We start from the raw sequence: 25,355 nt of genomic DNA, 5'->3' as shown, positions 1-25,355 counted from the left end.
TCTGGCTTACTTGTTTTCTGATGAGTTGTCAGAAGTAATATCAATCTGTGTCCTTAAGTAATGTGTCCTTTTTCTCTTACTTGAAGATTTTCTGATTTTCTTTTGTTTTCAGTAGCTTAGATACTGTATTTTTACACTGTCTTCAAATATTCTGGTTGTTCTGCAAGCTTCTTGGATCTGTGGCTAATTGTTTCTCATTAACTTCGGGAAATTGTTGGCCATAATTTTTCTACATCTTTTTCTACTTTATTTTGTGTTTCCCTTCTGGGATTTTAATTATTGTACTTTGGCTCTGGGATTCCAATTATGTATATTTTGGATCTTTTGGTAATTATCCCACAGCTCTTGGATGCTGTGTCTTTTTTTTTCCCCACTTAAAATTTTATGTGTGTTTTAGTTGGCTTATTTGTCCTCTCCAAGTTTTTTTTTTTTTTACTCTTTCCTTAGCTGTTGTAGTTTACTCTTGAGCCTGTCAGAGTCCTTTTTTTTTTTTTTTCATGTTTAGTATTTCTGTTGGATTATAATTTTCATCTCTGTGCTGAATTTACCCATTTGGTCTTGCATGTCATTTACCTCTTTCTATTAGGGCTTGTAACATATGGTAATCATAGTTCTAAAAATATAACCTGTCGGATACTTTCACCCCTTGTGTCAGAAGAGTTTGGTTCTGTTGATTTCTTTGTCTATTGGAAATGTATTGTTTTCTTGCTTTTTTGTATGCCTCTTATTTTTTTTTGAAGTCCAACATTGTTAGAGACTGAGATGAATGTTTTCTGTGTCTGGAAATTGGCACCCCTTTCCTTTCTGGTGTCCTTTAGAGATACCTTGAGTGTTGCTTGGGGTTTGCTGGAGGTTTTTCCCTCCATTTCTGATCCATCCTAAGCTTTAGGTCTTCCCATTGCCTCTCAGAGAGAGTCTTGAAACAATATTATACTGGTGGTCATTACTGGATGCTTGTTAGCCTGGTGGTGTGTGGCTGGGAGAGAGGAGTACATGTTTTGTATTGTTCTGATTAAGCCTCAGTCTTGGCCAAGCATTTCCCTTGTCCATCTATCTGTCTGTCCTAGATGTCATGACTCAAAATAAGTTGTAAAACATAGCTATAGATAGCTGAGCTTTTAGGAGAAAACCAACTTGGATTTTATAATTATATGGACTCCCTCATAGCGGGTGACTAGATGAGATTTAACAGAGTTCTAAAGAACTTGTGCCTCTTTTTTTCCTAGGCACCACACCAATCCAGTGGGTACTGAATGGCGGTGGAAGATGGACCAGCCTGAAATGATCTTGAAAGAAGCCATTGAAAACCATCAGAACATGATCAAGCAGTTTAAAGGTATTTATCTTCCCTCTACAAAGGAATGCTAATAGCCTGAATTAAATTGGCAGAGGAATTGCCTCCTTTGGCAGAATGTTGTCCCTGTTGGCAAATTCTCATATAGGAAATCGAAAACTTTGTAGAAATACTATATATACTTTGGCCTTTGTAGTTTTCACTGATAACTTTATATATCATATGATGGGAGAACTAAAAAATTAATTCAGAGCTTAGCTATTTTTAATACAGTGCACTCAGCTTGTAAATTTTGGCTGGGAATGTATCATCATTCCTCCTAAAAACTTTTGGTATTGTTCTGTGTTGGATACAAAGCAACCTTGTGATTCAACTGATAATTTTAGATCATTCAGCTGATAAGTAATACCAGTTAGATAGTATTAGGAAGGCATTTTTGAATAAATACTGTACAAAAAAGGAGGGTTAATTTTAATCAGATTTCCTCCACATGATCCATAGTGATGTATGCTGCTGCTGCTGCATCACTTCAGTCGTGTTCGTCTCTGTGTGACCCCATAGACGGCAGTCCACCAGGCTCCCCCGTCCCTGGGATTCTCCAGGCAAGAACACTGGAGTGGGTTGCCATTTCGTTTTCCAATGCATGGAAGTAAAAAGTGAAAGTGAAGTCACTCAGTCGTGTCTGACCTTAGCGACCCCATGGACTGCAGCCCACCAGGCTCCTCCACCCATGGGATTTTCCAGGCAAGAGTACTGGAGTGGGGTGCCATAGAATTCTGCTATTCAGGTTCTAGAATTTCCTGATCTAGCTGTGTCTCACAGTTCAAGGTATTTGACTCTACTGGAGATGGCTGGTTCTTAAGCTTTAGTGTGCATCAGAATTGATCATTAAAATAGAGATTCCCAATCTCCTTCCCCAGGGATTGATTCAGAAAGTCTGGGAGGGAGCTAGAATGTACATCACTTACACATTTTCTGGTAACCCTGTTGTTGAATTGGGAACTATTCTTTGAGACCCACCACTGTAGATAGATCTGGAGGACTTGTATTGGGTTGGCCAAAAAGTTCTTTGGGCTTTCCCATAGCAGCTTAAGGAAAAACCTGAACAAACTTTTTGGCCAACCCAATAAAATAATGGCTTTTTAATAATTGCAGATGATCGACTGAAATGTGTTAGGTTCCCTGTTAAATGTGCATGCCTCCACCCACCACTTGTCAGTCCTGTCTTCTTTATTCATTCCCCTTTCCTTTCATATACAACAAAAAAAGTGAGTTCCAACCAAGGTGGGTTTGGCATCGGCACTCTTGCATCGTAAATGGGAGTCTTTATAAACCCCAGTAATTAGCCTTTTGAAGATCAGGTAGTCCTTTCATGCAGAGAAGTTCGTTCTGCCAGGTCACTGCTTCTTGAGATCACAGTGTTTCTGATGTTTTTCTTTTACCAAGCAGTTCTCCAGTCTCCTGTCTCAGTAGACACTGCCTGGGTGTCTGACAAATGTAATTCAGTCCTGGCACTGTCTGGAGATAACATCAGACCCACAGGTTAGGGGTTCAGTCCTGTAAGATTGTGCCCCACTTCAGATGCCAGTGGAAAGCCTGTGATGTTACCTGTGTTTCTGATCGACTGTAAATCGGAAGTTCCCATGACCTCCTCAGATTCTGTTAGTTTGCTAGAATCTGTCTGGCTGGCAGAACAAAGAAGCATCTACTTATGTTTACCAGTTTGCTATAAAGAATATTATAGAGACCACAGGTGAACAGCTAGATGGAGAAGTATAGGGTCGGTCTGGAAGAGTCCTGAGGCCAGGAGATTTTGTCCCCATGGAACTGGGGTGCACCATCCTCCTAGCGCGTGGATACATCCACCAACCCAGAAGCTCATCAGATCTGTTCAAGGGTTTTTATAGAGCTTAGTTTGTCAGTTCCCTTTCCATTTCTCACTGGTCCATGGGTGTGACTGAAAATTCTCATCCTTTGAACACTTGGTCTTTATGGTGACCAGCCCCATCCTGAGGCTATTTAGGAGTCCTACCCTATGTCACCCCATTTGCATAAATATATGTAGGTGTACTTAAAAGGGGCTCCTTATTTATTTTTTGGCTGCACTGCCTGGCATATGGGATCTTAGTTCCCTGACCAGGCATTGTGTCCCCTGCAGTTGAAGCATGGAATCTTAACCACTGGACTGCTAGGGAAGTCCTGAAAGGGATCTTTATGAATGACAAAAGGTACTACCACCACTCAGGAAATCCCAGGGGTTATAGGAGCTTTGTGCCAGGAACCAGAGCAAAGACCAAATCTATTTCTTATTTTTTACCATGGTATTTCTTACTACTATTCTGACTTCGTAGGAGAAATTGGGAAAGAAAAGCAAATAATGATTCAAGAGCAGTAATAATTTATAAAGGTAATTTTATAAAAGTAATTTATAAATTTATATTATTCTGTAAGGTCGAGAGGGCCCAGTGATGTTAAAGAAAAGAACCCAGACGCCAACTAGATAATCTAACAGGCTTTACTGGCTAGGCGCCCCCGGGCGGGACCCCAAGTCCTAACAGAGCGAGGTTGGGGAGGTCCCCGCTGAACAAAGGCAGAGAGCGACTTATATAGCCTCTCAGTAAGGAGCAGCGAAATTCTTCCCAAAAAAGGCGAGGTCTGGAGTGGCAGTCTCTCATAGGTCAGCTAGTCGAGGTGGTGAGACCGGGTTGGTCATTCTGGAGGTTAGGAGGCAGGGTTGATTTCGGTGGAGAGCTGTTGTGTCAGATACTCTTCAGCGGTTTGGGGGGACTTTTTCCTGCCGGCGGGAAATGAAGAGGAGAAGAAGAAGCCAAGATGGCCACCGGGGAGGAGACGCCAAGATGGCCACCGGGGTCCGGCCTTACATAGTCTTCATGAGTTTTCTAAGGAAAATTGCCCTATACATATATGTGTACATATGTATGTGCCAACTTGTGCTTCTGCAGAGATGCTAATAAATATTTTAACATTTCATCTTGGTTTTTACTCAAGAATTTTTTTTTTTTTTGAAACAAGTTATTTTCTCTTATTTGGAAAAAGCAGTGTCTCTTACCAGCCTTCTGGAAAATTAAATGAAACTGTGTAGTAAAAAACTAGTAAGCCTCCACATCAGGAATTTACTAGCTTTTCTTAGACTCTTTGTTGATTTAGTTAATATTATCGATTGTTGACCTTTAAATAAACCATATGCCTTTTAAGTAAATTTCAAGGCTGAGTCTTACTTTCTTTTGGATGCTTAGTTACTAGTCAGAGTTCTCCAGAGAAAGAGTCATCAGGATGCTGTGTGGGTATGTTTAGAGGGAGAGAGAGAGAGATTGATAGAGTGAGATTGGCTTAAAGAATTGGATCGTGGAATTGTACAGACTTGGTCAATCAAAAAGATAGAAATAATCTGATGGAGTAGACCAGCAGGCTGGAGATTTAAGGAAGAATTGCAGTTCAAATCCAGAGGCTGTCAGCTTGCAAAATTCCTTCTTGCTTGAGGGCTGTCAGCCTTTGTTCTTTAAGGCTTTCAGTTGATTTGATGAGGCTCCTCTGCATTAGAAAGGGCAGTCTGCTTTACCCAAAGTCCACTGACCTAAATGTTAATTTCATCCAGAAGACATCTTCACCATCCAACATCCAGAATAACATTTGACCAAACTGGGCACCATGGCCCAGCCAAGCTGACACGTAAAATTAGTCATACTAGATAGTCATATCAGAAGCAGGCCAACACCAGTAATCTTACCTTTTCAGTGTAATCGGTATGTTTTTATTTGGTGCTTAAAGAAGCAGTTGAATTCTTAAATAATGGGGTGACGGCCAAGGATGTGTGTTTCCTGGACATCTAGGAAGCTCCCTGAATAAATTGTGTGCCAGGCAGTTTGTATGGTGAAAGCAGCCCCGAGGAGTAGATATGCATTTTTCCATCCCGAGATGTCCTTGATACAGAGTGACAACTTGAGTTTTGATAGTGATTTTTCTGACAGGAGTATTTTTGTAAATGCACTTTAAATGGAAATAAGAGATGAATAAATCATGAGGCCGCCTTTCTTCACGTTAATAACATATGTTAGGTGAGCTCGGTGAGCACGTCGTCTTTGTTGTCTGCCTAGCTTGTTGGAGGGTTTGTCCCGTGCAGAAAGGTGTCCCTGATTAGTAACCCTGTGCTTGCTTTAATCAGTAGGCGTCTCAGACGGTTTGTCTTCAGGTACCTGTGGCATAAGAGACGAAGCGTATTAAAGTATATATATATTGTCTTATAGGGGAAGGACAGATATAGGATTGCAGGGAGAAAGAACAGAGCATGTCTGTGAATAAGCGAATCCTGAGTAGGGGTGAGAATGCCTAAGAGGGTGGGGGTGACCCCTGAAATACAGCAGCTGCCATTCATTCACCCTTAAAAACAGCTTTTATAGAGTATCTTCCTTGCCCTTGTAATTCTCACAAAGGATGCTTTTTGCATACCTTAATTAATTGCCTTGACAAAATGTTACCGTGTCAGCAAAACATCCCTTTATTTAATCAACAATAAATTTTCTCCAAAGGTTTTCAAATTGGAACTGGTTGATACTTGTACACTGACACTCTTCAGAATACCGAAAACAGTTTTTCTTTACAGTAGTAGAAAACAAGTGTATTTTTGAAGTTGTGGTGGGCAGTAGACAGTTCTGCACATGGGCTTAAAGGAGCTCTGATTCATTATATTTTCACTAAAAATGAGAACTCCCTTAGTTTCCAATTTTTTAGATGGTGGTGACTATTTGTTAATGCTTCTTACTTTATTCTGGGCTTAATCAAAACATTACTTTTTTGAAAATCTGTCTCATTGTTTTAATAACTGCAGCAAATCCTACTGTGAAACTATAGTATTAGAAGATATGTAGTCTATATTTTTGGCTCTTGGCAGAAAGTAACCTGAAATATTCAACTTGATGGTTGTTTAGTGTGGTCATTCAGCTCAGCAGTAAGATTTTCTAACTTCACTCAGTTTTTATTAATGGTTATAATCTAAAGTTTTCTTTTTTAATGAACCCGAATTCCTCCTTCAATCAGTGAAATCCCTGTGTTCTATCTCTCATTCATCCCTAAGTTAGTTCAGTCACGTCACTCAGTCGTGTCTGACTCCTTGTGACCCCACGGACAGCAGCACACCAGGCTTACCTGTCCATCACCAACTCCTAGAGCTTACTCAAACTCATGTCCATCGAGTCGGTGATGCCATCCAACCATCTCATCCTCTGTTGTCCCCTTCTCCTGCCCTCAATCTTTCCCAGCATCAGGGTCTTTTCCAATGAGTCAGTTCTTTGCATCAGGTGGCTGAAGTATTGGAGCTTCAGCTTCAGCATCAGTCCTTCCAATGAATAGTCAGGACTGATTTCCTTTAGGATGGACTGGTTGGATCTTCTTGCAGTCCAAGGGACTCTTGAGTCTTCTCCAACACCACAGTTCAAAAGCATCAGTGCTTTGGCACTCAGCTTTCTTTATAGTCCAACTCTCGCATCTATACATGACTACTGAAAAAACCATAGCTTTGACTAGATGGACCTTTGTTGGCAAAGTAATGTCCCTGCTTTTTAATATGCTGTCTAGGTTGGTCATAGTTTTTCTTCCAAGGAGCAAGCGTCTTTTAATTTCATGGCTGTAGTCACCATCTGAAGTGATTTTGGAGCCCCCCAAAATAAAATCTGTCACTGTTTCCATTGTTTCCCCATCTATTTGCCATGAAGTGATGGGACCAGATGCCATGATCTTAGTTTTTGGATGTTGAGTTTTAAGTCAACTTTTTCACTCTGCTCTTTCGCTTTTATCAAGAGGCTCTTTAGTTCTTCTTCGCATTCTGCCATAAGGGTGGTGTCATATGCATTTCTGAGGTTATTGATATTTCTCCTGGCAATCTTGATTCCAGCTTATGCTTCCTCTAGCCCAGCGTTTCCCATGATGTACTCTGCATATAAATTAAATAAGCAGGGTGACAATATACAGCCTTGATGTACTACTTTCCCTATTTGGAACCAGTCTGTTGTTCCATGTCCAGTTCTAACTGTTGCTTCTTGACCTGGATACAGATTTCTCAGGAGGCAGTTAAGGTGGTCTGGTATTCCCATCTCTTTCAGAATTTTCCCATTTGTTGTGATCCACACAGTGAAAGGCTTTGGCATGGTCATTAAAGCAAAAATAGATGTTTTTCTGGAACTCTCTTGCTTTTTTTGATGATCCAACAGATGTTGGCAATTTGATCTCTGGTTCCTCTGCCTTTTCTAAATCTAGCTTGAACATCTGGAAGTTCACAGTTCACGTACTGTTGAAGCCTGGCTTAAGGAATTTTGAACATTGCTTTGCTAGCGTGTGAGATGAGTGCAATTGTGCGGTAGTTTGAGCATTCTTTGGCATTGCCTTTCTTTGAGATTGGAATGAAAACTGATCTTTTCCAGTCCTGTGGCCACTGCTGAGTTTTCCAAATTTGTTGGCTTATTGAGTGCAGCACTTTCACAGCATCATCTTTCAGGATTTGAAATAGCTCAACTGAAATTCCATCACCTCCACTAGCTTTGTTCATAGTGATGCTTCATATGGCCCACTTGACTTTGCGTTCCAGGATGTCTGACTCTAGGTGAGTGATCACACCTAGGTTATCTGGGTCATGAAGATCTTTTTTGTATAGTTCTTCTGTGTATTCTTGCCACCTCTTCCTAATGTCTTCTGCTTCTGGAAGGTCCATACCATTTCTGTCCTTTATCGAGCCCATCTTTGCATGAAACTTTCCTTTGGTAGCTCTAATTTTCTTGAAGAGATCTCTAAGGGTGTAAATATTAATGAAACAGGTGACTGTCCTTTCTGGATAGTCAGTTTCAGAGTGAGGATGGCGAGGCTAATGAAATCACTCTACCTCTTCTGAACTGAGTACCGTCCCCTGGGTGATGCTCTGACACACATTCCAGTTCTGGGTGCGAAAGATGCAGGAGTGTCACTCTAGATCTCATTTCAGCCCCTGGTGGAGAGTCTATTCTCTGTCTTCCCCAAAACAGAACTCCTTAGTAGAGATTGGCATGGAGAAGTGGCTTAATCTCAAATATAGAATTACTCACAGATGCCCTACAGGAAACTAGTTCTGCTTTCTCTTCTTCCACATCCATTTTAGAATTTCCCTGTTAAAGCCCTGTTATTATTACCCTGTGTCCCCTTGTGGCTTACAAAAAAGAAAAACAAAACAAAAAGCCAAAAGTAAAAGTGTGTTTCTGGTTTCCTCAGTTGGAACTTGGGATACATTTTCCTATAGGAAAAAAAAAATTTGAATTTGATTAGGTGATATTGAAATGGACTAGGTAGTGCTATAGTTTAGGTATGTGCTGTGCTAAGTTGCTTCAGTCGTGTCTGACTTTTTGCGACTCCATGGACTGTAGCCATGGGATTCTTCAGGCAAGAGTACTGGTGTGGGTTGCCATTTCCTCTTTGGGGATCTTCCCAACCCAGGGATCAAAGCTGAGTCTCTCACATCTCCTGTGTTGACAGGTGGGTTCTTTATCACTGGCGCCACCTGAGAAGTTCATTATTTAGGTATATTACAGATTAATTTGATGTTGGCGGGGGTGGGGGTTTGAATGGTAATTTCATCTCCGTTTTAATAGCGTTATATCTGGAGGAATATGAATTTCATATTTCAACAGAAATTTAGGAAATAGGATTCATAAGTTGGAATTTTCAAGGTTTTTAGCTGTTTCCTTCTTAGTTTGTTATATTTTTCCACTCCTGCCTCTCAGACCTCAGTCTTAACTCACTGATGTTTCCCCTCACTCTGCTGTGGAGTCCTTTGTTTCTTTGGGTGCTTTCCCACTCCGTGTTGATCACCAACTTCCTCCCCGGGTCTGGTCCAGTCATTCGATGATCTGAGTTTTGTATGGGATGAGGCTTGTTGTGGGTATTGTTTTTGCCTCTGAGTTCCCAGCTTTTGGGGCTTCCCTTGTAGCTCAGTCAGTAAAGAATCTGCCTGCAATGCAGGAGACCTGGGTTTGATCCTTGGGTTGGGAAGATCCCTTGGAGAAGGAAATGGAAACCCACTCCAGTATCCTTGCCTGGAAAATCTCATGGACACAGGAGCATGGTGGGTTGCAGTCCATGGGCTCACAAAGAGTTGGGCACGACTGAGCGACTAACACTTCGAACTTTTGGCTCAGTGGCCAGCCTTCAGCACATTTTGAAGACATTCTGATCTTTTCAACGTTTCCTTTTTGTGCTTCTGTTCTCAATCTCAAGGGTAATCATTGTCTTTTCAGTTATTTCATTGATCATTAAACCAGTCTTCTTCCCATGACCTTTATTAGCTTTCCCCTTTATATGCACAATGTAAAATTAACTTTACACTGATTACAAGTGGGTCAGGATTAAAGTGCAATTCAGCATCTTTTCAAAATGCTTACTGCACCCCTCCAAATACCACCATGGCAGGGAGACACTAGCTTCAGAGAATGCGGTTGAGGTTTCTTTTTTCTTAGTTAAATTTACGTATTTGTCTATGCTGGGTCTTAGTTGCAGCACACAGGATCTTCAATTTTCATCGCGGCATGTGGGTTCTAGTTCCCTGACCAAGGAGTGAACCCAGGCCCCCTGCCTTGGGAGCGTGGAGTCTTAGCCACTCGACCACCACAGACGTCTCAGGTGCAGGTTTCTTTAACTCAGTTTCCCATCAGTTCAGCTGAGATCAAGCGAGTGAACACTCTTTGGGAGGAATGTGCTCAGTGCTGAAAGTGCAAAGATGAAGAAGACATCATTTGTTGCTATGTGTTATCTATCATTTAATGCAAAAAATAAAGGGTCTCTAATAGATGGGCTTCAGGAACAAGGTTTGCTAAAGTACACATTCAAAAGGAATGTGGAGGAAGCCAGGAAGAGAATACCACGTGCTAATTGTTTTCTGAAGCTTGTTTATGAAATAAATGTCACAATAGAAGTGGCTGGATCAAAGATCTATTGTGTGTGACTTTCAGCCAGGAGGGGTTCTTAGGAAGATCTTTGGCCAGGAACTATATCATTATTTGAGAAGAAGTGTTTTATTTCTGATTGGTCCAATCTTTAGAAATAGGAATACTCATATTTGTCAATTATACCTCAATTAAAAAAAGGCATAAGAAAGAATTAAAAGAATAAAAGTTCATTATTAACCAATGCCCCACCCCTCAAAAAAACCCCCCAAAGAAATAGGAATACTCTGTGTTGAACCTTATGTCATTTTTCTGGGTTATTCAGCTTATTGCTATGACCTTAGTATAAAAATTCTGGAATCTTAAGTTTCTGCTTCAGCATCTTTCAGTGACATAAAGTGCATGCGTGTGTGCTCAGACGTTTCAGTCATGTCCAATTCTTTATGACCCCATGGACTGCAGCCAGCCAGGCTCCTCTGTCCATGGGGATTTTCCAGGCAAGAATACTGGAGTGGGTTGCCATGCCCTCCTCCAGGGGTTCTTCCCGACCCAGGAATCGAACCTTCATCTCTTATGTTTCCTGCATTGGCCAGCGGTTCTTTACCGCTAGTATCACATGGAAGCCCAAGATCTTTACCCCCAGTCTAGAGGCTGAATTAGAGACGTTGTATTTGGGGACAAGTAAACCAGTTGGGATGCTAAAGCTGAAACTCCAATACTTTGGCCACCTCATGCGACGAGTTGACTCACTGGAAAAGAGTCTGATGCTGGGGGTGGGAGGAGACGGGGACGATAGAGAATGAGATGGCTGGATGGCATCACTGACTCGATGGACATGAGTTTGAGTGAACTCTGGGAGTTGGTGATGGACAGGGAGGCCTGGCGTGCTGTGATTCATGGGGTCGCAAAGAGTCGGACACGACTGAGCGACTGAACTGAACTGAATTGAACTGAAACCATTTGGTTGCCTGTGGTGTTGAACTCATGGGGTCTGGATTGCCATTGTCCAATATGGGGCATTGTCCAATATCAAGAGAACTTTAAAAGACTGCCCCGTACTTCCTGACCTCAGGCACAGAGCATCCATGGAACCAATCCAGAAAAAGCCTTCCCATTGTCCACACCTTCTTTTTGTACAACCAGAAGACTGGCAGCTGGTGTTTATCTTATCCATTCAAGGCTCAGGAGTTAACAACTTTATAGAGAAAAGCACCTGTGATGATAAACCTGACTGCATTTGCCAAGCACCATGGCATTAGCCTGCCCATTCCTGCCTTAAATCCTGGTGCTGGCTTCTTTTCCTTACTAATAAAATGTCCTTTGAAGCTTTCTTTGCATCGCAGCATAGGGCACTTTTGACTACATTAAAAACTTGTTCAGGCAGGTATCCTTTCTTCTCAATGATTTTCTTTGCTGGGAATTCCTTTGCTGCCTCTTGGTTGGCAGAAGCTGCTCCTCCTGTTATCTTGACATTTTAAAAGTCAGACCTCTTTCTAAAATTATCAAACCATCCTTTGCTGGCATTCCATTCTCCAGCTTTAGATCCTTCACCTTCCTTTTGCTCTAAGTTGTCATATAATGACTTCACCTTTTGAATCGTATTCGTGTATAGGTATATCTTTCTTATAACCATCCTGCCCCACACATAAAAGCTGCATTTTCAATACGAGATAAAAAGGCATTTTACAGAAAGCTCAAGGTTTTCACATCTGTTGTAGCTGCAGCGACAGCTTCATGAATTTCCTTTCCTTTTTCTTTTTTTACAATGGTCCTTCCACTGGACTCATTTATCTTGAAGTGGTGGTCAACCGCAGCTGCAGACTTGACTCTCGGTGCATATCAAGCCATTTACCCTTTTGTCACTTTTCTCTGCTTCTTGGGAGCACTTCCAGCATCACATATCATATGGGTCTGTGCTGTTATTCAAGGTTTACAGTATTGCACTAAACATGATGAAAACTATGAGAGAACCTCAATGTACTGCAATGAAATTGACTAGAAAGACAACTGGTCACATGATGGTGAACCTCATGGAGTTTCAGACAGATACTTGCAGCACTTGTGCTCAGTGCCGTAGCAACAGGAGGTGCTGGGAAATGTTTACAGTGGTACAGTCCACACTGCATCGTTACCTTTGTTTACATTTCTCTCAACTGGGAGTGGTGCTATACGTGGTTGTGTGTGTGTGTGAGTACATTTTGATACATTTTTAACTTAAAAGTATGTTTATTTTATGATAGTAAATGATAGAGTACTATCTACATGAATTTTATGCATTCACGATACACCTAAGTTTTTCTTAATTTTTTCCGATATTTCTATGTTATGGAGTGTATCTATGAGTCTTTGCAGATTGTCACAAATCTCTAAAAACTTTTATATAAATAGAACTTTCCAAAAATTATATATATATAAGTATATAAAAGAACTCTGTATATATGTATGTGTGTGTGTTGAAAATACCACATACACGTGGGCCTACGCGCTTCCGAACCTTGTTGTTCAAAGATCAACTGTCTGTTGAATTGAATGAAATTACCATTTTATTTAAAATAGAAAATAATTGAATTTATATTACAATTCATGAAATAATTATCATAATAAAATATTTGCAGCTAAGATTTTTAAAAAATGCTTATGTGCTGGGCTTGGTACCAAACTAGTTATTTCATGTGGCTTATTTCATTGAATTCTCATAACTATGTGCCTCTGTGTGTGTGTGTGTGTGTGTGTGTGTGTGTGTGTGTGAATTCCCCACCTTATACATCAGGGAATACATCAGGAATACAGAGGGGGTGAGTGGCTTGACTCAGGACACAGATCAGCCTAGTGGTAGAGCCAGAGTTTTAACCTGGTGTATCTGACTTCCAGTGGTTAGGGCCTCACCAGTGCTCAGTCATTCTTCTTTTTGAGTTTTAGGTTAATTTTGCCACTTCAGATTAAATCTGCCCTTCTACTCTTCTCCTCATGGGGAGATTAATGGTGTTTCTTCCTTTTTTTTACAAAAAGAAAATTTTATACTTAATGCTGAGTTGTCTTGGCAACACAGAGTGAGTTAAGGATCAAGTTTTATTTAAAACCTTGATTCACTTAAGATTTTAGATTTCAGTAACTTAAAAAATTATCCATCTCCAATATGACATGAAATACATTCTTAGAATTGTAGTTAGATAGTCATCAGTTCAGTTCAGTCGCTCAGTCGTGTCCCACTCTTTGCGACTCCATGAGCTGCAGCATGCCAGGCCTCCCTGTCCATCACCAACTCCTGGAGTTTACCCAAACTCATGTCCATTGAGTTGGTGATGCCATCCAAGTTTCTCATCCTCCGTCATCCCCTTCTCCTCCTGCCCTGAATCTTTCCCAGCATCGGGGTCTTTTCCAATGAGTCAGCTCTTCACATCAGGTGGCCAAAGTATTGGAGTTTCAGCTTCAACATCAGTCCTTCCAATGAACACCCAGGACTAAATCTGCCACTTTTTGATTGTTCTGATTTAGCCTGTATTATGTTGATTTTGATGGCTTGGGTGTTTACTTGTACTTGCTTATTTTCAAGTAGATTGTGTGTGTGTGTGTATGTGTAAAATAAAGTCACCTCCTGGAAACTAAAGTACAAGCAAGCAGTGAAAGCTAACTTTATTTTCTCCAGATTTGTTGTTCTTCCTTAAGGCAGTAGTGACTGGGATTTAATTATTTTAAGAAACCAGGATAAAGGTGATGATAAAACACATCAGGACAACAGAGGGTGAGATGGTTGGATGGCATCGCTGACTCAATGGACATGAGTTTGAGCAAGTTCTGGGACATGGTGAAGGACAGGGAAGCCTGGCATGCTGCAGTCCATGAGGTCACAAAGAGTCCGACGTGATTGAGTGGTTAATTCATGATGTATGATAGAAATCAGACCAATATTGTAAACCAATCATCAATCAATTAAAAATAAATAAATATTAAAAAAATAAAGAACCTAGAGAGAGCACCAAATCCTAACCACTAGAACACCAGGGAGATATTACCATGTGTAAGACAGATATCCAGTGGGAATTTGCTGTGTGATGCAGGGAGCTCAAATCTAGTGTTTTGTGACAACCTAGAGGGCTGCTGGGTTGGGGTAGGAGGTGAGAGGGAAGTTCAAGAGGGAGGAGGCATATTTATACCTGTGGCTGATTCATGTTGCTGTATGGCAGAAACCAACACAGTATTGTAATTATCCTCCAATGAAAAGTAAATAAATAATAATAAAAAAAGAACCTAGAGATAATGGACAGAAATGTCTGAAGTAAAGAGATTTATTTTTATTTGCCTTCTTATGCTCTTTTCAAGCCTTTCAAACTCTTGTTAGATTGAGGGACGTTAATGAATGCTTTCTATTTATTAAAAATAATTTTTTTTCTTTTTATTCCCATGCATGCTTTCTGCATTGAATCAAAAGCAGTACTGCTTGACCTATGCAGTCCACTCGAGTCACATGGGGAGCATTTAATAAATACCAATGTCTCAAGCTCATTCCCAAATATCAAGATTTAATTGGCTTGGGATACTGCCTGGATGCTGAGATTTAAAAAAAACTCTTGAGGTTATTTCTCAACGTCTAACCACAGTGGAAATCCATGGTGTGTGCCAGTGGTTCCCTAAGCTTGACTGCACATTGGGATCACCTGGGGAACTTCAAAAACTCCTGATCCCCAGCCCCCTCCCCCAGAGGTGGTGATTTTATTGGCCTGGGCTGTGGCCTGGAGTTTGGAACTTTGAAGATAGTCCCAGGTGATTCCAGCGTATTTCTAAGTTTGGAGACTGCTAGTTTATGCAGTGGTTTTCTTTTTTTAAAAAATTGTCTTAAACTGATAGAAATTTTAAAAGAAAAGTTATTTATTTGTTTGGCTGCACCAGGTCTGAGTTGTGACATGGGATCTAGTTCCCCGACCAGGGATGGAACCTGGGCCTCCTGCATTAGGAGTCTTAGCCCCTGGACCATCCCCGTGCCGTGGTTTTTGACCTTGGCTGCACATTAGAATCACCTGAGAAACTGTTAAAGCTCCCATGACCCTGGCTTACACCCACTCCAGTTAAATAGAATCTTTGGTGCTGGATCTTGGTGGCTCCAGTTTTCCACACTCTTAATTCAAAATACTTGAGGGATGAAGGGAGGCAATGATTAGTATAGGAGAGGCTATTCTTGGGCTTCCCTTGTGGCTCAACTGGTAAAGAATCCGCCTGCAATGTAGGAGACCTGGGTTGGGAAGATCCCCTGGAGAAAAGAAAGGTTACTAACTCCAGTATTCTGGCCTAGAGAATTCCATGGACTATACAGTCCATGGGGTCACAAAGAGTTGGACACGACTGAGTGACTTTCACTTCACTTGCCTTTTGTAGCTATACTGAGTTCATTTTCTTAGACCAGCATGATGGAATGCAGAGCTAAGCAAATTATGGAAAGTAATGTATTCTGTGTTCCAAATAATTAGCTAATACTAAAATTAGTTTTGCCTGCTTTATTGATGTAGTTTAAATAGTATTAAAACCAAGGATGAGATTGCTGGTTTAATAATTATAGATTTTTATTTTTTTTTTCTGACTTAATGTGGTTCAGCTGGTAAAGAATCCATCTGCAATGCGGGAGACCTGGGTTTGATCCCTGGTTTGTGAAGATCCCCTGGAGAAGGGAAAGTTTATGCCTGCCCTCTTAGTGCAGTAGGCAGCGTGTTAGTCTCATAATCTGAAGGTTCTGAGCTCGAACCTCAGAGAGGGCAGATCATTCTTTTTGGGATTCCCTGGTGGCTTAGACAGTAAAGAATCTGCCTGCAATGCGGGAGACCTGGATTTGATCCCTGGGTCGGGAAGATCCCCCAGAGACGGAAATGGCAACCCACTCCAGTTTTCTTGCTGGAAAATCCCATGGATGGAGGACTCTGGCAGGCTACAGTCCATGGGGTCACAAAGAGTCGAACATGACTGAGTGACTTCACTTTCAATAATTTTAAGGGTTACGCCCCCACCAGCCCTTGTTTTGTATTATTTGGCTGGTATAAAAAATGACTTTTCCCTCTAAAATCAAAGAACCATTAAAAAAATAAAAAATTTTAATTATGGAAAATAAAAGTGACATCCTCTATTTGTACCTTATTGAACTTGATCCTTTCCACTGTTTTCCAGGAGTGCCAGGTGTCAAAGAAGAACGCTTTGAAGAAGGAATGACAGTAAAGCACTGTGCGTTGTCCCTCGTGGGAGAACCCATCATGTACCCAGAAATCAACAAGTTTTTGAAGCTACTTCACGAGTGCAAAATCTCCAGTTTCCTGGTCACAAATGCACAGTTCCCTGTGGAAATCAGGTGAGTGGTCTCACCTGTCAAGATCATGCTTCTTGAATCTGTGTTTGACTAAGAAGTATAACTAAGAGGTATTGATTCAGAAAGGATTTACTGATTTCTAACTATGTGTAAATGTTGGCTTTGAGGGGTCAGAGCACCTGCTCCTAAACATCAATTCTATCAGGAAAAATAGCATTCGTTTAAAGAATAGAGGCAAAAAAATTGCTGGGGGAGTTTAACAGAGAAGCCTTTTTTTTTTTTCTAAGATGGGAAAAGCGGGATAAAAACTCTGAGAAGGCTTATTAAATTTGGGTCTTAAAATATGGCCGTGACAACCTAGAGGGGTGGGAGTGAGATTCTAGAGGGAGGGGACATATGGATACCTATGGCTGATTCATGTTGATATGTGGCAGAAACCAACACGATATTGTACAGTAATTGTAGGGGGAGAGCAATTGGCCAGGTGGCGGTGGTCAGGCTCTCTTGCCCCACTCCACTCATGTCCTACTAGCTGCGATCATTTGTGGCACTGTGCATGTGCTTGGTGGCGTGGTCGTATTTAAGCACCACTTGAAAAGCTCTTAGAGGCAGAGTAGAGTTATGCTGAGTTGAGTTGCTGCTGCATCAGCTGTGAGCCAGTAAAGCGTGTCTGCAGTTCCTATGGCTCCTTGCATCTTCTTCCAGCTTCCCTGCTCATACTTTACCTGCACTGGGTTCAGCAAACAGTGAGATACAGCGAGATAGTAATTATCCTCCAATTAAAAAAATAAATTTTAACAGTATGACTGGGATTGGTACTTGGGGAGATAGGAAACTGTGCCTTTCCCTTCTCCAGGGGATCTTCCCAACCCAGGGATTGAAGCCAGGTCTCCCATATTGCAGGCGGATTCTTTACCAACTGAGCCGCCAGGGAAACCCAAGAATACTGGAGTGGGTAGCCTATCCCTTCTCCAGCATATCTTCCCGACCTAGGAATTGAACCAGGGTCTCCTGCATTGCAGGTGGATTCTTTACCAACTTAGCTACCAGGGAAGCCCAATTGAAAAAAATACAATATGTTTAAAAAATATGACTGGGATTGGTACTTGGGAAGATAGGAAACTGTTGATTTTTAATAAGAACTCCCTGAGAAAGATACAGAATTGGGGTCTTTGGGATACCACTATGTAAATATAGTTGATTTGGACCACAGAGGGTGCGAAAGAGCCTGGCAGCTGGAAACTAAGTTGAATAGGTTGGGGCGACGACTTCAAATGCTGTTCTTTAGGAAGATCTTGCTTTCTGCAGAGTAATCTGCCAACATGTTTGTATAAAGTGGGTGGGCTAAGAAACAGGAAACTGGATAGGAGATGGTAAGGTTTGTTTAAGAGTTGTAAGGATAAAAGGAAGACAGAATGAGGAGCCTTCAAAAGGTGTCATTGACATTGCACTTGAAAATATGTGGATTATTTTCAGATATCTTTTGATACTGATTTCTAACATAATTCCACAGTGGTAAGAGAACAAACTCTGTGATTTCAGTACCTTTGAATCATGAAATTTTTGCACCTTGTTTTATGTCCTTGAATATATTCCAGTGTCTCCTAGTTTATAGTCTGTGGGAACTTGAATTTCTATCCTACTGTTGTGTGAAAATTGTATAAATCGTAATTACGTTGAGTTGGTTCATGGTGCTTTTTGGATCTCCCATATCCTGTCTGTTGATTCTGTTAATTTTTGAGAGTTTGATATTGAAACTCCAACTAAAAAATCTTAATTTTTCTACTTAAAAAAGATTGTAATATATAGTGGAACTATATGTAACTTTGTTCTGTCTTTTCCAAGTCTCCTGTAAATGTGTTGTCATACTTCTGTAATTTAAAAAATAAAAAAGGAAGAGAAAAAAAAAAGGTGTCATGGAGGCATGATAGATAGATAAGCTTGGCAAACTGCATGGCTCTGTGAGCCCTTTGTAGCAGAGGACTTAGCTGATGACTGGGAAAGTTCCAGCCAGGTTGATTGCTAGGATAGTGGGGCTCTGTAACAGTAGAGGGATCACCCATACTCTGGTATCTTTCAAAGAAACCCTTGACTTTGTCAGCTGGTCTTCCCTTGACCCACGTACAAGCGTTACATTCAGGCTAGTGGCCTTTTCGAGATACTTAACTTTCCTCTTCTGTGGGGTCGCTGAGAGTCGGACATGACTGAGCGACTTCACTTTCACTTTTCACTTTCACACATTGGAGAAGGAAATGGCAACCCACTCCAGTGTTCTTGCCTGGAGAATCCCAGGGACAGGGGAGCCTGGTGGGCTTCCGTCTATGGGGTCACACAGAGTCGGACACAACTGAAGTGACTCAGCAGCAGCAGCAGCAACTTTCCTTTAAGAGGACCTCAGCTCCCCCTCCAGCTCTAACGCACAGGGTTCCTTGCTGACAGTTCTCCCACAGAAGGGAGTTTTCACAGTGAGTGGTCCTTGAGGATTTATGGAAGATAGGAAAAAACACCTTAGGCAGATGAGAAAGCTTTATGTTTTTATTTGTCAACATGGCGGCTAATAAAAGTGACAAGAATGTGACACTTAATGATAGAGCTGTTGATGATTAAACAACAACAAAACACCCTTGAGAAAAAGTCCCCTTAGTTCCACAAAAGCAAGTGTTTTTATAATAGTATTTTTGATAGGCATAAAACTGAGGTGCCATAGCATGTATCAGTTATCTTCTGCTGTAATCATTTTCCTTGGAACTGAGTCACTCAAACTCGCCACCATTCGTTTGGTTTCCAGGTCAGCGAACACTTCAGGTGGTGGGAACCTGATGCATCTGGAGAGAATAGAGACGCCCAGTGCCCTTTCCCCCTCATCTTTTTATCCGGCAGTTTTCTGAGTTGTAATCTTGAAAATAAACTAGTAATAGAAAGTAAACTGTTTTCCCTGGGCTCTGAGAGCTGTTTGTTCTAGCAGATTATCAAACCTGAGGAGGGGGTCAGAGGGCACCCAGATCCACAGGCAGTTGATCAGAAGCACAGGTGGCAACCTGGGACTGGGACTGGTGTCAGAAGTAGGGGCAGCTTGGGACTGAGTCCTGACCCGGGAGGTCTGTGTTGACTCCAGGGATTTACTGTCAGAATAGAATTGAACACAGGACACCTCGCTGGTGTCTGCAGAGAACTGCAGGACTCCTTGGTATGGAGAGGAACCACACATCTGGTGTCAGAAGTGTTGTGAGTCAAAAACCAGATAAGAGTGTTCTGAAGTAATCTAATATCGTAAAAACAGCACTTCATACTTGGTGCTTGGCAGTTTTTGCCAGATTGTCTTTTTTTCCAAAGGTTTCCAAAAGAAATCTTTTATGCAAAATCTCAGGATTTTAAATGTTGGCTCAAAAAAAAAAGTTTCTAAACATGGTGCAGGACAAATAAAACCTACTCATTATCAATTGCCAGTTTGAGATTTCCAGTCTTAAGAACCCTTCAGGCCTTCCACCATAGCTCTGATTTTTTTTTTTTTAATTGAATTCCTGTAAAAGACTGAGTCCCAGTAGGTTCATGGTCATCCTCCTTGTACAGGGTACAAAGTACAGTCTGTTTTGTGCTACAGTAGACTACAAACAGGAGAAGGCAGTGGCTCCCCACTCCAGTACTGTTGCCTGGAAAATCCCATGGATGGAGGAGCCTGGTAGGCTGCAGTCCATGGGGTCGCTGAGAGTCAGACACGACTGAGTGACTTCACTTTCACTTTTCACTTTAATCCATTGGAGAAGGAAATGGCAGCCCACTCTAGTGTTCTTGCCTGGAGAATCCCAGGGACGGGGGAGCCTGGTGGGCTGCCATCTATGGGGTTGCACAGAGTCGGACACGACTGAAGCGACTTAGCAACAGCAGCAGCAGCAGCAGCAGACTACAAACAATGGCCATAAATTCTCCCTCTCCTTGTATCCATGATCCTTTGTGCTGCAGCTCTGAGTGACCCCCCATCGGCTCCAAGCTCAGCCACGTGACTTGCTTTGGCCAAGGGGAAGTGAGTCAAGGTTACACAAGCAGAGGCTTGAATAATGTCTGTGCATCGAGGCTTGCCCTTTCTTGCTGCTCCCTGAAACCCTGCCACCGTGTGATCAACTTCAGACTTGCTGGGGGATAAGAGACTGCACACACAGAGGTGGCCATCATAAACCAGCCAGTCCAGCAGATGTGCCAACTGAAACTAGCAAAGGCAGCCGAGATGAAAGGACCTCCCAGCCCATACACAGAATTTCAAGCCATGTCTCTTGGGTCTCCTGCATTGGCAGGCAGGTTCTTTACCACTGGCGCCAGCTGGGAAACAGGATCGATTGAAATCATTGTGATCGATCATTGGTGATGAACTCAGTCTCTTATCTAGCTTGTCTCCCTTTCCTAGAGGTTGTGGGTGGGGCTGAAAGTGCCAACCCTCTAATCACTGGATTCTTTCTTTTGGCAGCAGCCCCCTGTCCTCAAGCTGTCCAGGGGCCCACTAAGAGTCACCTCATTAATATCAATTCTTGTTTGGTGGAGAGGGGCTCATTAGAGATAACAGAAAACACTTCTGTCACCTCTGTCACTCGAGAAATACCAAAATTAGGAGCTCTGTGCCAGGGATTAGGGACAAAGGCCAAGGGTCTATTTCTATCTGACTATATCACACCAAGGAATGGTTATCTATTCAATGAAGCCTGTACTTTTCAGTTTGCCGTGCTCCCCACCACTTGGCTGTCTCCTCAGCCCTGAGGCTGAGTGTCATCTGCTACTTGTCAGAAGAATCGCGCTGTTGAATCCCTTACAGCAGAGAGATTCCCGTCAGCATGTCTAACAGGCATGAAACAATGCAAGGTAGACAGAACACCACATACCAGAAAAATGGAAGCCTATCGCTTGGGGTAAGGCAAGACTATTGTTCAGTGTTTGACACAGTCTGTGGTTCGGTGTCCAGAGAACCTCTTTTTCGTTTAGAAGGGGCTTGTTTGACTTGCATCGTATCCTTGGCTCCTGCAGACATGTGAGCTTAGGACTCTTAATTCTGGAGACTGCGTGATCTATGCTGACATTCAGCCCTGCCATCAGAAAGGCCCATCGCACCTGGATAATGCTGTCCCACTAGACCCTTGCACGTCGTTCCTTCCTGTCAACTATTCTGTGCTAAGTGTCAAAGACCTCCTTGAGACATCTTGCTCAAAGCAGACCATGTGGTAGAGTACGGAAGGTGTTGAGGGTGACGTTCCACAACACTGAACCCAGTTTTTTTGTTTTCCTTCTACTGTTTATTTATTTGGCTGCATGGGGTCTCACTTGTGGCATGTGGGTGCACAGACTCTAGTTGCAGTGTGCAGGCTAATTGCGGCACACAGTCTCCAGAGCACACGGGCTTGGCAGTTGCTTCATGTGGGCTTCGTTGCCCCACAGCATGTGGGTTCTTAGTTCCCCGACCAGGGATCAAACCCATGTCCCCTTCATCGCAAGGCAGATTTTTAGCCACTGGACCACGAGGGAAGTCCCCTGAACCTAGTGGGTCCTTTCCTTTGTGGGCGTTTGAATCCTAAAACTGGCTCCCTCTTTATGAGTGTAACAGAGGGTGTAGAGTCACGTGTCCCGCCCTTTGTACACTGACTCGCTCTTAGCTTCACCTTTAGTTCTCCTCGACACGATTTTCTCGTCCATTGTTTTTAAGTTTACATGTAAAATCTTATATTTTTTCTTTTTTGATACATACAGTTAATTCAAAGCTTACTCCCTGCCAGCAGGCTTATTGTAAGAAGACAGAGCTCTGTTCCATATTTAACTATGACACAATTAACATTTAACTTCCCACACCTCCTCCACCACCACGGAATTTGTCCCTGTGTGTGTTTACTTTTGAGCGTCTTCATCGAAACTATGTGTGAGCTTCATTCTCTTTCTTTTACTTCTTACACTTGTGCTTCTGTTATTTTGTTTGCTTTGTGTTTTTGCCATTAATCAGAGAGTCACTATATGTGTTAGAGAAACTCTATATATTGGACATCTCTTTACATATTACTCAGTAAATCTTTGAAGAAATGCATGAATTTTAATAAAATAAAGGTTTCTTGTGTTTATCAGCTCAAAGTGGCTATAGATAACAGCTGCAATGAAATGAAGATTGGTTATAAATACTACTTGCTCCTTTCCACAGAAGTTTTTTATTTCCTCCTAGCCTGTTTTGTTTGTTTTTTTTAGTTGTTCAGTCACTAAGTCACGTCCAACTCTTTGCGACCCCATGGACTGAGCACGCCAGGCTTCCCTGTCTTTCATGATTTTCCGGAGTTTGCTCAAACTCATGTCTAGTAAGTCAGTGATGCCATCCAACAATCTCATCCTCTGTTGCCCGCTTCTCCTCCTGCCTGTAATCTTTCCCAGCATCAGAGTCTTTTCCAGTGAGTCGGCTCTTCCCATCAAGTGGCCAAAGTATTGGAGCTTCAGCTTCAGCACCAGTCCTTCCAATGAATATTCAGAGTTGATTTCCTTTAGGAGTGACTGGTTTGATCTCCTTGCAGTCCAGGAGGCTCTCAAGAGTCTTCTCCAGCACCACAGTTCAAAAGCATCAATTTTTTGGTGCTCAGCTTTCTTTCTGGTCCAACTCTCACACCTGTACATGACTACTGGAAAAGCCATAGCTTTGACTATATGGACCCTTGTTGGCAAAGTGATGTTTCTTCCTTTTTAATACACTGTCTAGGTTCGTCATAGATTTTCTTCCAAGGAGCATCTTTTAATTTTGTGGCTGCAGTCACCGTCAGCAGTGATTTTTGGAACCCAAGAAAATAAAATCTGCCGCTGTTTTGTTTGTATTAAGTTTAAAATACGTCTTCTTTTTTGTCTATGAATTGATGGAATACTTTTCAGAACTATGCTTTTCTGGATGAGCTAAAGAGAGGGAGAGGCAGCACAGTGAAATGATGAAGAGCTTGGTTGGGTTCTGTCTAGAAGAGACCTGAATTTGAATCTTGTCTTGCTTTCTTATTGTCTTTCTGACATGGGGAAGATAACTTCTCAGTGTCTAGTTTACTCATCTGTAAAATGATCACAGTAATAACGACCACCTTGTGGTGACATTTTAGTGCATAATATAATACATGAAAAACACTGTTGGAAAGGTCGGCTATGTAATTATCAGTCAGGTGTACTTTAAGGCAAGAACCATCACTTGAGATGAGATGGGGCATTTCTTAATAATAAACTATTAAACCCACTAGGAACATAAAGCAATATGTTTGTATATATGTCAGAATTTGTAAACACTCAGTAACATTATCTCAAAATTGACAGAACTCTAAGGAGAAATAGCAAGTTTTTAACACACTTCTCTCAAATGGATAAAACAAGTAAATCAAAATCAGTAGAAGTGGTGAAGATATGAACAACTAAATTAACAAATTTAGTCTATATGGCAGAAATAGTGTATTGAAGCTTGAAACTTTAAATTATTCTTAAGAGCACAGAACTTGCTCTCAGAACAGTTAACAAATGGCCATGTGCTGGGCATTACAGCAGTTTTCAAGAAAGTATTGAAGTCATTTAGAGCACCATATCTGAACACAAGGCAATTAAACTATGAATCAGTACTTAAAGATATCTAGAATATTCCAATATGTGTATAACTTAGTGTACTTCTCACTTGCTTATGGTCACTTTGGTTATTTTTTTATTAATAGGAGCATCAAAGTTACTACTGAATTCCCTTGATTTCTTGTTGTTCAGTTGCTAAGTCATTTTCAACTCCCTGCAGCCCCGTAAACTGCAGCACACCAGTCTTCCCTGTCCTTCACTCTTTCCCAAAGTTTGCTTAAACTTACATCCATTGAGATCGTGATGCTATCCAATCATCTCGTCCTCTGTCACCCTCTTCTCCTCCTGCCTTCTACCTTTCCTAGCATCAGGAAAGGTTCCAGTGAGTCGGCTCTTCACATTAGGTGGCCAAAGTTATTTGAGCTTCAACATCAGTCTTTCCAGTGAATATTCAGGGTTGATTTCCTTTAGGATCAACTGGTTTGATCTCCTTGATTTCTTACAGACATGAATTTTTCTCCCTTTTTTCCTTTCTGTAGAGATGAGTAGGTTCATTTTAGGTAGGACCTTGATATGATTATTGAGATTATTCTGGGTAGAATGAGGTCTGATCTCTAAAGAAAGGAAGAAAGAGGATTTTTATGTTCAGTTACTGTGTATTTCTATATACGATCATTCATAACTCAGGTTTAAAATCAGCAGGATGAAAGGTCATCAGAATAATTATATCAAGATTCACAGGATGTTTTCACTGGGGATTGGGCTCAGGCTTTATATCATTTTCATTGTATAGTTTTTAATTATCTTCAACAGCATTGAGAGATTCTGAGACTCAGGAATTATTGTGATAGTTTTAAGGATATGACTAAAGCCATCCTATCTCTGTATAGAATGGAGGTAGAGAAATGACTGAGCTTGGCGCCTCATTGCCTGTTTTTTCAGGGAACAGAGGCCAATAGCAGGTAGACATAAGACCCCTGAGACTCAGAACTTTTCTCCAAGGTCCTTTTACTGCTTTTGAGCCATTTAGAAATGCACTCTACAGCTCCTTAGGACTTTTCCTCTTCTCCATTCTTCCTCTGCTCCTTGGGAAAAAATCTGTAAAATTCCTTGATTATTGCACTTCAGACATCTAGTATTGACAAAATTCCTTATTCCTAGTGTCAATGTCCAGGCCTTTTTTTGTGTGTGTGTGTGAAATGATGGAAGGTTGTAAAACAACTAAGGCCTTTGGAATTTACTGTTCATAATCTAAAAGCAGGTATGGAGGTGTAGTGAAAAGGTCAGGCTGGTTCCCATTTTGCATTGGGAAGCTTTA

The 25,355-nt window shown here is 41.6% G+C and overlaps 1 protein-coding gene and 1 non-coding gene across 2 annotated transcripts in view; both read left to right on the top strand.

The window, feature by feature from the left end:
- LOC129545594 (S-adenosyl-L-methionine-dependent tRNA 4-demethylwyosine synthase TYW1) overlaps positions 1-25,355 on the top strand; it is a 154,500-nt gene that overhangs the window by 52,418 nt on the left and 76,727 nt on the right. Inside the window, exons 11-12 of the mRNA XM_055409981.2 lie at positions 1,227-1,336; positions 16,363-16,540. Of these exons, the coding sequence (XP_055265956.2) occupies positions 1,227-1,336; positions 16,363-16,540 (288 nt within the window). The remainder of the gene's footprint in view (positions 1-1,226; positions 1,337-16,362; positions 16,541-25,355) is intronic.
- Positions 15,887-15,959, top strand: TRNAM-CAU (transfer RNA methionine (anticodon CAU)). Its single transcript has one exon. It is a non-coding gene; the product is annotated as a tRNA-Met (tRNA).

Source organism: Moschus berezovskii, chromosome 27 (genome assembly GCF_049115385.1).
Source record: "Moschus berezovskii isolate FMDL1 chromosome 27, NW_MosBer_1.0, whole genome shotgun sequence".
Lineage (NCBI taxonomy): Eukaryota > Metazoa > Chordata > Mammalia > Artiodactyla > Moschidae > Moschus > Moschus berezovskii.
This window is presented reverse-complemented; position numbering and strand designations above follow the sequence as displayed.